We start from the raw sequence: 13024 nt of genomic DNA on the forward strand, positions 1-13024 counted from the left end.
CCTAACCTCAAACTAAGTTTAGGCCTAGTGCTAGGCCTCTAGTGCTACTTGACAGTCTTTTTATTCTACCATTTTTTACTCTCTATCTCATTCCCTGTGCTGTTTCAAATCTTTTCTTCTTTTCTTCCTCCAAACTACTCCTGTCACTATTCCACTAAGAGAACTGAAGGCATCTAAAACCTCTGTTTTGTTTCCCCCATTCACAAAAGAAGCAGTACACCTATTCCTGATTGTGGTTGTTAATTAGTCTTTGTTTCTGTGCCCTTGATCACGTGCCTTCTTTCCAGGACCTTCTTCTATTAGCCATTTTCTTTTTGCATCTTCAGTCTCACCCTCTCCATTGACTTCTTCCCATTTATGTCTACACACGTGCTTAGCTCTCCACAGTCCTAAGAAAGTTTTGACACCTTCTTCCTCTCCCAAGTACTGTCTCATCTTCTTGTTCTTCTCTTTACTGCTAAACTTGAAAAATTATATATATCTGATGCCTCTACTTCTAAACTCTCCACTATTTCCTCAACCGCTTTTCACCATTCTACTGAAACTGTTCTTTCAGAGATACATTGCCAAATTATCTCTGTACATTTGACTCTGTTGACCATTCTAAATGTTTATTCTCTGACTCAGCTTTTTAAAATTTTTATTTTTATCCATTATATCACATTTTATTTTTATTGATTAATTTGTTAATATGTCCCTCCCCTACCCATGAGCCATCCCTGCCTTAGGTCCAGACAGTCATCAGAACAACAAATCAAAATCTGCCTACCAAAGTGTAAATGCTCTCACATGACTTTGTATAAATTTATATGACGCTTTCCTGTGCTTCTGTGTGGTCAGCACATTTATTATTTCTTACAGCACAGAAATACCCCATTTCATTCATGTGCCATGGTTAGTTTAGATATTCCCTTAATTGATAGACATCTACTTTGTTTCCATGTTTTTGCTACCATAAAAAGTGCTGCCGTTTTGGTGATTGTGACACTTTTCTATCTTTGACCTCCAGGGGATGGGGAGGAATATGCCTTAAATTTCTTTCATTGCTCTCATATCTCTCTCTCTCTCTCTCTCTCTCTCTCTCTCTCTCTCTCTCTCTCTCTCTCTCTCTCTCTCTCTCTTTCTTTTTTTTTAAGTTTTCAACATTCACTTCTACAAGATTTTGAGTTCCACATTTTCTCCCCATCTCGTCCCTCCTCCCACCCCAAGATTCTGAATGAATACGCCTTCCCCCAGTCCGCTCTCCCTTTTGTCCTCCTCCCCTTCAATTTTCCTGTAGGGCAGGATAGATTTCTATACCTCATTTCCTGTATATCTTATTTCTCAGTTGCATGTGAAAACAATTTTTTAAACGTTTTTAAAACTTTGGGTTCTAAATTTTCTCCCTTCCTCCCTCCCCACTCACTCTCATTGAGAAGGCAAGCAACTCGATACATGTTATACATGTGTAGTCATCTCATATGTGTTTTTAAAACTATATAAAATAATTGTGGGGAGACCTTACCTTAGTGTGAAAGCTTCTAGTGTTTCCCCATTTAAAATAATGCTAGCTTTGAGTTTTGTGTATATCCATTGTCTCATTGAAAATGATCCTTCTAAAGGGAGCGCTAGGGCGCAGTGGATAGATGAGCCCTGGAGTCAGGAGGACCTGAGTTCAAACCCAGCCTCAGATACTTGACACTTACTAGCTGTGTGGCCCTGGGCAAGTCACTTATCCTGATTGCCTTGGCGCGCCTCCCCCCTAAAAGATCCTTCTACATCTGTGTTTTTAAGGAGTGTTTTTTTGGGGGGGTTAGCATAAACAAGTTGTATATGGATTGTTTTAAATGTGACTAATAAGAACTTTTTCTTCAAAGAACTAACTTTTGTTTTTATTGATCATTTCTATGGGATTTTTTTTATATTTATCTTTCTCCTCTAATTGTCAAGATTTCCTCTTTTGTGTTTATTTTTGAGTTTATTTCAGCCAATCAGTAAGGATTTATTAAGTGCCTGCTATGTACCATCCAACTGTAGATTAAAAGGCAAAAGTGAAACAATTCTGCTCCCAAGGAACTTATAATGGGGAAGACAACATGGTACTGTGGCATGAAAATTAACTGGGACAAAGTAATTATACATAATGACTAATACAGTAAACCTTACAAATTTTTACATCTTTGATAAAAATTTGCAATGTCCTTTTGCAGCAATCACTTGTTTTACATGATGTGTCATTGAGTTCACAAGATTTTGACACATTCTATAATTCATCATCAAACTACACTTATAGAAGCCTGCCTTTGACGAAGAGTCAGTCTTTCCAGGTCTAGCCTTAATTAAAGCCCATAGATTTTTCAGTTGGGTTTAAGTCAGGTGAGTTCCCAGGACAGTATAGCATGTTTATCTCCATCTCTTGGTTAATTTTTCCAATCTTCAGTATTTCAGTCTTACTGTCCTGCCTATAACAAGCATTTTTTTTCTTTATAACAGTGGCTAACAGCTGTTTTTTAGTTATCTTCTCACTGTTATTTCAACTCTAAGAAACCTCCACTGCACTGTAGAGGATAATCAGGAACAACCCCTCCAATTGCCAAGTTCCTCTCTGAAGGTCATTGCATGTTTTCTGAGAATTAGGCGGTTTTGTAAGCAGTAGTTTGGCATTATTCATTTCCTTAGAATAATATCCATTCCTCAAAGACCACAGAATTAAAATCACAACAAAAGAGCAAGGTAAAATGTGTATTTGGCACTAAATCTAGCACTCTACTGACAAAAGTAATAAAAGTAGGGAAACCAGTTAAATTAGTTTTCGTCTGGTCAAGGTAAGACATTCTCAGCATAGTGTCAGTAGAAACACATGATCATAAACATTGATGTCATACAATAAAACTTTTTTAAATTGGAGGGATAATTGGTTGGAGGAGGTAACCCCCCCCCAAAAAAAAAGAACCATTGAAGTTTTTTGTGTTTCGTTTTGTTTTGTTTTTAATATGCAGAATAAAACAGAAAGAAGGCCAGAAGGAAACACAGACAAGCAAGACAGCTTTGAAAGTTACATGTTGAATTTTTTATAATCTTAAAAGGAAAAATAAACTGTACATAATAGAGATTTGCAGTTTCACATGTAGTCCTCTTTAACAGTTTTATTTTGTATATGGAAGTGCTCATTTTATTATATTAAGTTCAGCAAAAAAAAAAAAAATTAAGCCGTATCAAAATTATTCATTGCCCAAGTAATTCACACACAACTATAGATATACAAAACAGATATCAGGTTAGGCACTAGTAACAGGAGTTGGAAGAGATGAGCAAAAAGACCCCATGTAGAAAGTGGCACACATTTTAAAAATTGTTTAAAATTGTTGGTTCATTAAGCTTATTTTTCTATTTTGTTAATGTATTCTAAGGGATAAATTTTTTCCTTTGTTGCTGCTTCAGTTGCATACCAGCAATTTTGAGTTGGCTTTTGTGTTTTCATTTTTTTTTTCAATAATATTAACGCGTCATGTGGTGCTGAGAATATGTATATTCTTTAGTGTTTCCATTCAAAAGATGCCATAAGCTTTTCAGATGTAATTTCTGAATTTTCCTTTTTTCTTTTTGTTAGATTTATACAGCTTTGAGAAGATATTAAAGTCTACAATTATTGTGTTGCCTATAACTTTTTGCAGTTCAGCTAACTTCCTTTTTTGAATTTAGATGTTATCCATTTAGTGTATGGACTTTTAGTATTTATATTATTGCATTATCTTCAGTATTTTAAAGACTAATATAGTTTTTGTTTATGTCTTGATGTTGCAAATTCTTATTTTCATTTTGTCCAATAGCATACTTGCCACTTCTGTTGTTTTTTTTAATCACTTGATATTTAGTAAATTTTGTTGCAACTTCCATATGTGTCTTTATTTATTAGATATCTAATCCATCCACATTTAAGGTTGTGATTTTTAGACTTTTATTTATTTTGTATTGATTTTTATTTCCTTCCTGTTTTAAGCCAGCACTTTGTTTTATACAAATAATCTTCTGGTTGCATTATTTTGATATGGTAGTCTATTTGAAATACAAGTCTATTCCCACCAGTTCCTTCCCATGATGCTCTGTTTACTTGCCCAAGTTACTTACTTTTACTTAAGTTGTTAATTATTTTCTTTTTACATTTCTGTCTCTCTTCTGAAACTCATTTCCTTGTCCAGCTAAGCATGTGGTTCAGAATCATCCCTCCAACATTTAGTTGGAGAAGGTAGTGTTATTACACTGCTCACTTTTCCACTGCTTCCTTTTGCCTTGTCCTCTTTAATTCTCTCCCCTTATAATCTATTTTTGAATTCTGTTCTTCAGTATATGGCCTTGTTCCTTCTTTACAACGGTTGAATTTCTGGAGTACCAAATTTGGACTCCCTCCTATTTCATTTCTCCGTTAGTAACATTTAAAGACCTTACCCCCCCATCCCTGTTTTTTCTGCCATTTCTCAGTCTCAGAAGGGCTTAGTTCTTGAAAGAAGCACTGTCAGTTGGTAATAGTATTGCTGTGTCCTGAATCATGGAGCTCAGTCCCACCCCATTCCCTTTTCATAATCACTATTCCTAAGGCCAAATTTACTGTCCTCCACATACCTATTTTTTCCATCAAATCAGCCGTGTAATTTTGCTACCAGAAATACTAGTGCACTTTTAGGCTACTTCAATAAAAGCAAAACGTCTAAAGGCAAATAATAGCCTCCCCCCTCACCCACCCCCCCACTTGCACTGGTCAGCCCACTTCTTGCACTTAGGAAAAACTTAGTAAAGATTATTATAGTCTTATGCTCATCTCTAGGTGCTACATTTTAAAGAAAACTATTAAAAAGAGGGTGTCTAAGATGGTGAGACATCTTAAAACCATAGTATAAGGAATAGTTGAGACAACTGTATACAGTTTATCTGTGTATATTTGTTTGCTTGTTGTCTCCCCTTTTATATTGTGAGCTCGTTGAGGACAGGGACTGTCATTTACTCTTTTTGTATCCCCAGTGCTTAGCACAATGCCTGGCACATAGAACGTGCTTAGTGTTTATTGATTAATCTGTTTGGAGAAGAGAGAACTTGTTGGGAACAGGTATTTGCTATTGGTCTTCAAGTTTTTGAAGCCATATGGATAAGGAGTTAAGTTTATTACTTTCTCTGTGTACCTCCATTGTACAGAATTAGGACCAAGGGTTGAAAGTTAGAAGGAGGCAGATTTGAATCCAGTGTGAGAAAAATTTCCTGGAAGCAGTCTTCAAACAGTGGAATATAATTTAGTGAATAGTTCTTTTCAAGGGTTCAGGTATAGGCTTGGATATTGTATAGAAGGATTTCCTATGTCAAGTTAGAGGTTGGACTAGATGAACATGCCCCTCATAACTCTGAGTCTACAAAGCTAGCGTTTTTGTCTTCCGATTTGTGTCTTTCTATTTCTCAGGAAAAAATGTTTGAATTATAATTTTAACGTGCGTTTAGTTGGACTGAACTGTTATTTTATGGGAACGAAATACATGAACCAAATTATCCATTGTAACCAAGAAAGAAATTTTTTTCAGAAATCTCAACCACCAAAAAATTGTTAATAGAGTATTTGTGGCACCATTTTTTTCTAAACTTGAACATGGCGAATTAGATAGAAACATCTAACCAAGTGATGTTATATCATGACTTGAATAAATGTTTGACCCTTCAAGTCTAGCCTCCTGGTCTAGCCTTAGTTTGCCCTGAGTTAACAAGTCTTCAAATAATTGATGGGTTGGAAATATTCCCATTCTTGTTAGGCGAATCTCAGCCCTTAGAATCTTGCTTCCAATCCTAACATTTGTGGTTTTAGAAGTTGCTCACTTCAGTATCACCAAAGATGTCTTAATTGCTAAATCTGAAGACCTTTTCTCAGTCCACATTCTTCTTGACCTCTCCTAGCATGCAGAAGTAGCTTTTCTCTTTATCAAGGCAAACTCCTCAACATGAACATTTGATCCATCTCCCTCTCATCTTCTCCAACAGATTGTTCCCTCTCTTATTCCCACTTTCTCTCTAGTTTCAGTGTCATCCTATCTACTGGCTCATTCTGTTCACAACGCTCACATCTCCCTCATCCTTGATAAAACCCTCATTTGATCTGACTGTGCCTGCTAGTTACCATTCTATCATCTCCCCTCTTTCTTGGCTAGGTTCCTTCTGAAAATCATCTACACTGGTTGCTTCCACTCCTCTCACTAGCTTTTAAGTTCTCTGCTTTCTGGTTCCCAACCTCATCATTCAACTGAAACTCCCCTCTCCAAAGTTACTAATGATCTCTTGGCCTTTTCTGTGTCTTCATGATTCGTAGCTTCTCTCTCTAGATTTCTGTGACAGTGTTCTTTCTCTGTGTCCTTTGTTGGATCTTCATTTTTGTCATACCTGCTAACTGTGGTTATCCCTCCAAAGGTTTCTCTTGGACCTTCATGTCACTCTGTACGTTTTAGCTTGATCTCATCAGCTCCCCATCTGTTCAGTTACCTTCTCTGTGCAGTAATTCCCACATCCAACCCTAGTTTCTGCTGAGCTTAGGTCATGAATCTCCAGCTGCTTCTGGGACTTCTGAAACTGGATGTCATCCCAGACTCATAGTGTCTAAAATAAAACTCATTATTAATGCTTGTTGAATTGAATTTGAAGATCTAAGAAATTTTTTTTAATTACATTAAAAAGTAGACCCAGGATCACTGATGCCTTTCTCACAGGACTGTCTCCATCTGCCATATTCATTGTAAAGGTTTGAATGTCAGAGTGAGGTGTAATTGGGGCCACTGTGAGTCAGGTTTGGCTCTCTAGTCTGGCCAGAGCATAGAGCCTGTGATCCAGATACAGAGCTGTAAGAGTTCAAGATGAGTAGCCATTGGAGAGTAGTTCATTTTCACTGAGAAGACATAGGCTTCACATGATTTTATTGGGATGTAGAGGAAAAGAGCATTGATCTTGTCAAAGACATGGATCAGTACTCTGGGCCCACCACTGCATAACCCCAGACAAATCATCTCACCTCTTTGAGCCTCAGTTTCCTCATTTGTAAAATAAGGACAATAATTGACCTACTTCACAGGTTTTTGTGGAAAGATTTTGTGAAGTGCTGTATCAATTTGAGCTGCTAGTGTCTTCATCCTAGTCATGACCAGATAGTAAGGTTTGTGCGTGACACTACTGAGCATTGTTTAAAAGAAATTAGACTTGATCTGTGTGCTTTTGGATGGTGTTTAATATAGACTGTCTATGGTCCATGCTTCAATCATGATTACAAAAAATTAGACAAATACACACAACAGTTTTGTTGTGAGTAAGCAGGAGTGAGTGCCTGGATTTATTGAGTGAAAAGGAGTTTCTGGTAGAGTTAAGAAAATTCAGGCCGTGCTGGGCCCTTTGACTTATGATATCAGTAAAATCCCTTCATTATAATGACATTAATTTAATCTATGGAGAGTGCTTTTAAGTCAGTATGATTAACCCACATTTAACATTTGGTTTAGGTCCTGGCAAAATCTTGGGCCATCTGAGTCTTTGAAATTAGCTGTACCTTTTCTCATGTCAAGGTAGGTTTTTTTATTCTGATCTAGGAACGAAAGATATGCAATCTTACTGTTGCTAGCAATTCCTTGTTTTAAACTATCCAAGTTCCCCAATATTCTTTCTGATGCTTGAGTTAATTAAGACCACAGGGCAGCTAGGTGGCACAGTGGATAGAGCACTGGCCCTGGATTAGGAGGACCTGAGTTCAAATCTGGCCTCAGACATATAACACTTACTAACTGTGTGACCCTGGGCAAGTCACTTAACCCCATTGCCTAGGGCCCCCCCCCAAAAAAAAAAGACCACAGATTTTTGCTTTTGGCTTGCTTTGAAGATAGTGCTCCTGATTACCAAGGATTACTTGAAGAGTAATCCTTTTAGAGATCTGTTGCAAGTAAAATTTTCATTTTAGTCATTCAGTTGAAATTCTGTTTACTTCAAAATTTCAAATGGATGTTTATCTAATAGCTCCTAAGATATAAACTGCATTATTACTCATTTATTCACATAAGCATACTCTTGATAATTACATTCTAAAAGCAAGACTGTAAGAACATTTTCCAGTTATAAGAAACATTTGTTAATTTTAAGTTTAAAAGAGGCAGAGTTTTGGCCCTGGTTAGCTTTTTCCTTAATTTCCCCTTATAGCTAACTGCTCCCCTTTATTCCATATGTGCATGTATTTTTCATATCCAGCTGCCCCAGTCTTTAGCTTTATTTCTTCCAGTCCAAATCACTTATTGTCCTGGACTAAGGAACTTTTCCTAATCTCATCTTACCCAAATAGCTTTCCATTTCTCTGATATGCTTCCTTTCCAATAGAATTAGGAGCTTATTTTAGAGAAAATAGCATATTACATAATTTTTAGAAGAATATAGAAACAGTGGTTTGTTATCAAAGTAATTTGTTTCAAATAAAATTAAAGCTTGAAATTTATGTCCATTTGCATTCCCAAACAATTATGAATTTTTAAAATTTGATATATTTTGTGTTTAACTCACTTCATTTCCAAATATATCCTTTCTTCCCCTTCTCAGAAGGCAGCCCTTATAACAAACAATGAAAAAGAGAAGGGGGCAGGGAGCCATTGAACAAGATGAAATGATTTACCAACTGAGGCTAACCATTTTTGCAGTGTTCCACATCTGTAGCCTCCCACCTCTGCAAAGAAAGGAGATGCATTTAGCAATAGTTCATAGAAGTCTTTCTATGCTTCTCTGTGTTCTTTATTATCTACAACTAAAAATTCTTTTAAAATCTTTTGTAATTATTGATACCTCATTAGCAATAGTTTATAGCTCTATTCTTTATGATTTGTGCGTATTACTTATGGATGTTAAATGACGTTTTCATTGAAGGAATACCTAATTTTTCTTAGCTCCTTTTCACTTCTAGCTAGAGGCCATGATATAGGATAGCTATAGAAAACCCTCTTTAATTTGTGGTTTTATGAGCAATTCAAGGTTTATTAAGTGGGCTGCTGCCAACCCATGTAATCATATCATAGGCTCAAAGCCATCTCTTCTTAATGCTTTGTACCTTAATCCCTGATTTAGTCTGTTAAGTAATTCAAGCAACACTTAGGCAGTAGGCAGTAATCTCCCTCATTAACACCTTGTGCTTTAGCTTAGTGGAGGGATGGTTTATATCTATTTCTGCATGTCATTGCCTCTAGGGAGGCAAAATCCCCTATTCGATTAAGAATACTTGCTCATTCCTCTTTTCCTAAAAGCTTTCTTTTTGTACTTAAATACTAACATTTTACATATAGTTAGAAAAGTAGCCATATTTCCTGCTTCTGCCAAGCTTCATAAAATAATTTCTTTCTTAAATCTAGGATTACCAAAAACCTCCAGAGGATGCTTGTGCTCAGTGACTTTCCCAAACAACTTTATGAAAAATTCATTAGCTTTTTCCAGACTATTCCTCTTCCTCCTTACTGTTTTAAGTTCACAAATTGGTAAGTGTGTCATTTCAGTTGTAAATGTTTATATCTCATAATTTGGGAGTGCTGAAAAAATGGCTCAGTGAAGATTGGTGTCTGGAAGATCTGAATTCAAATTCTGCCTTGAATACTTCCTATCTCTGTGACCCTGGACAAGTCACTATACCACTCTCAGCCTGTTATCTGTAAAATGGTGACAATAATAGCACCTGTATTACAAGGTTGTTGTGAAACTATGAGATTATGTAAAGTGCTTTGTAAATATTAAAAGTGCTATTTACGTATGGGTTACAATTATTTAATAATATTTTGTTAGCATGGGGCTTAATTACACAGATACAAGTGGTCTGAGTTAGAAGATAAAACTGAAATTTACCTAAGACGCAGAGGTTAAATGTAGTACATATTAAAAGTAACATCTGTGTTTTTCACCTCTGTTTCCACAACCTGAATTTGGCTGGTGAAATATTTTAGGTCATCCAAGGTCTAATCACTTCATTCAGTGTATATTCTTTACAAGGACAATCCACCTTTATAGCTCTGGTGTCCTGTATGCCCTTCAATCTCTGATCTCCAGAGGATGTTAGGATCTTCCAGGTCCCTCCTCAAATCTGCCATTCCTTACTCACATGATTCCTGTGACCCCTGCTGGTTCCAGATACAGTGGCTGCTGCTATTCATTGAACTGGAAATCAAGCAGAGCTAGCTTAGGTGGGGAACAGGAGAAGAATAAAATGTTTATGAATGCAGGAGATGGACAAGAGAAATAGGGTTGAAAATTATGCTAAAGAATCTGGTTTTTTTTTTCCTTTATAAGTATTTACCCTACCATATACGTTACATTGAGATAGATAGATTTTTTTAAAATTTATTTTATCTTGCTTCTTTGAAAATTAACTTCCATGTATGGTTAGAGTAGGAATGCTACTGCAAATTTGGCAAATACTTTATTAAGCATCTGTTGTGTACAAGGCACCATGTTAGGTGCCTTGGGAATGCAAAATTTATAAAGGGGGCGTAGCCTGCCCTCAGGAGCTTATAATCAAATGTGTACATCCTTATAATACAGAGTAGAATATGATGGAATGTGAGAAAGAATATTCTGTGGGAGGGAGTCCTATTAGGCTTCATGAAAGAAGTAACACCAGATGTGGGCCTATGATCCCATCAGGAGAAATAGAGAAGTTCTCAAGAGAGGGTAAGTAGAAATAAGATGATGAGTTCATTTTAACATGTTACATTTGAGAGGCATCCAGGTAGAGATTCCAGCAGGCAGATATAGGAGGGAAAAGGGGGCTGATAACAAATTTGGGGGTCATTTGCATAGAGGTCATAATTAAAACAATTGATTAAGCTCACCGAGAGAGAAGGGAAAGAAAAGAGCCTCGGAGAACATGCACACTGCGGTAGCAAGAAGAAGATGACTGAGGCTGCAAAGAACCAAGTGGTAATTATTATTGGCAGCCAGAATATTTAGTCATCGATAGCACATTGTTCCACAGGCATTCTGTATGAACAGAATATTTTCTAGAATAGCAGTTCTAGAAAATATATTTGCTGGGGGGGGGTACACATATATATACATGTATGTCTATATTTGAGAAAAGATGTTAAATTTCTCCTCCTGCTTTTTGGTTATAGACATGTCAGAAAAGTTGAAATTGAAAGGGAAAGTACAGAAAATGACTCCACTAAAAACAGGATTCTAAAAAAACAGTAAAATCATACTTTGGAGATTTTTTCAAGACCATAGAAATTAAGAGGAAAAAATTTAAAAATCTTTAACTCTGTGTGATACTTATCAAGTGAGCGTGCTCCTATAAGCAGCATCATTATCTATCTCTGCACATGTTGGTTCTCTGTGAAAATATTTAGGTTCTGAAATAAGGAAAGAATCATTCAGTTTGTACCATTTTAAAACTACTTTCAGCCTGAATGTTCCATCATGGGATCACAGAATACTAACCACGGTTTTAAAAGGCCAAAACATTACTGGTGAACAAAAAAAGAATGGGAAGAAGGAATTCCTCTGGGAAGTTCTTACTGTGATAAAGGCTAGAACTGAAAAAATGGAGAGCATGGGACAGTAAGTGCCTAACCACTCTATTTATACCTGTGGTGATTGACTTTGAGTTCTGCATCACTGAGAAATAGTATTTTGTTTACAGTGGTTGCAAATCTAAGAAATAAAAGAGTAAGATGCTTTTTAACCAAATGAAATCTATTCTATTGTTTCTCTTGTTCTCTCTCCTCTTTCCCTGCCCCCAGCACTCTATAGTTAAGTCAGATGTGTTCTGGTAAGATTATAATCTCACTGAGAGAGACATTGATTTTTTTGATTTCATTGATTATTCTATTGTTCTAAAAGCAGGAAAAGGGTGTGTGCACACACGTGTGTGTGAATTCCTTATTATAAAATGTTGTTTTGCTGCATAGTACTCTGTGTACAAATTGTCAAGGGATCTGACAGTTGTACCGTAGCAATACTAATAGCAAAGCCAACTAAATTTAAGATTAGCTAGGTCTAAATAAGGATTAGTCCAATTTGAGGGAAGAAGAAAACAATATTCCGAGAAAAGTAGTGGGAATTTGTATGACATAGAAATTCATATTCTGAAAGAACTGGTTGCAATAGACTAGGCATTCTTAATTTTCTTTATTGTCTCATGGATCCCTTTGTCAGTCTAGTGAAGTCTATGGGCCCCTTCTCAGAATAAAGTTTTCATATAATTGAAGGAAGTTATTTAAATAATTGAAAGAATTTGAGTTGAAGGTTAATAAAAATAAAGGTGTAATTTTTTCCTATCCAAGTTAATGGACCCCTGAAATCTATCCTTGGACCCTAAGTTAAGAACTCCTGGACTAGCGGGAATTTGTGTTGAAATAAGAGGGAATCTGCTTAAAGGGGCTGCAGCTAAACTTAGTAAAAGCCTAATGAGCCAGTTTCCACCTTCTGTCAATGATCGCTAGTTTTTGTTATCATCACTCAAGATGAAGAGTTCTTCAAATATAGTAGTCCCTTTCCTCATTTCTTATTTTCTACATTGGGAGTCCCTAACATATTGCCTTTTGCCACTCCCTACCCATCCCAGCCCCGAACCCTCCCAGTCTATCGTAGTTTAGCACAATTTGTCACAAGTGCACAACTAAGCTTTATCATGATGTGATGGAATTTTATAGTATAAATTATCCAGTTGAAACGAGCCATTGGAGAAGTATTATTTCATTAGATTTATAGGGGTATTCTCTTGTAGAATTTTTTAAATGTTGAACTTAAACAAAAATCAAATAAAATGGATATTGCAAGTGTTCTAGGTTTCTTTGAAACAGTCCTTTTTGTCATCTTACAACACAATACTATTCCAGTGCATTTATATACTATAATTTATTCAGCCATTCCCCCTCACCCTGGATGGATACCTCGTTAATTTCCACTTTACCACTATAAAGAGCTGCTGTAAATATTTTTGTGCATATGGATACTTTTCTTTTTTCTTTGATTTCTTTGGAGTGTAGGCCTAGTAATAGGATACATTTTCTTCTTA

General features: G+C 36.2%; 1 protein-coding gene across 2 annotated transcripts in view; it reads left to right on the forward strand.

Annotated features, from left to right (window-relative positions):
* LOC110222006 (uncharacterized) overlaps nucleotides 1–13024 on the forward strand; it is a 54991-nt gene that overhangs the window by 17972 nt on the left and 23995 nt on the right. For both annotated transcript variants that reach the window (XM_021006803.2, XM_021006805.2), the window contains exons 8-10: nucleotides 7494–7556; nucleotides 9372–9494; nucleotides 11410–11565. In XM_021006803.2, the coding sequence (XP_020862462.1) occupies nucleotides 7494–7556; nucleotides 9372–9494; nucleotides 11410–11565 (342 nt within the window). The remainder of the gene's footprint in view (nucleotides 1–7493; nucleotides 7557–9371; nucleotides 9495–11409; nucleotides 11566–13024) is intronic.

The sequence above is a fragment of the Phascolarctos cinereus genome, unplaced genomic scaffold (genome assembly GCF_003287225.1).
Source record: "Phascolarctos cinereus isolate Bilbo 61053 unplaced genomic scaffold, phaCin_HiC Scaffold_4;HRSCAF=312, whole genome shotgun sequence".
NCBI lineage: Eukaryota > Metazoa > Chordata > Mammalia > Diprotodontia > Phascolarctidae > Phascolarctos > Phascolarctos cinereus.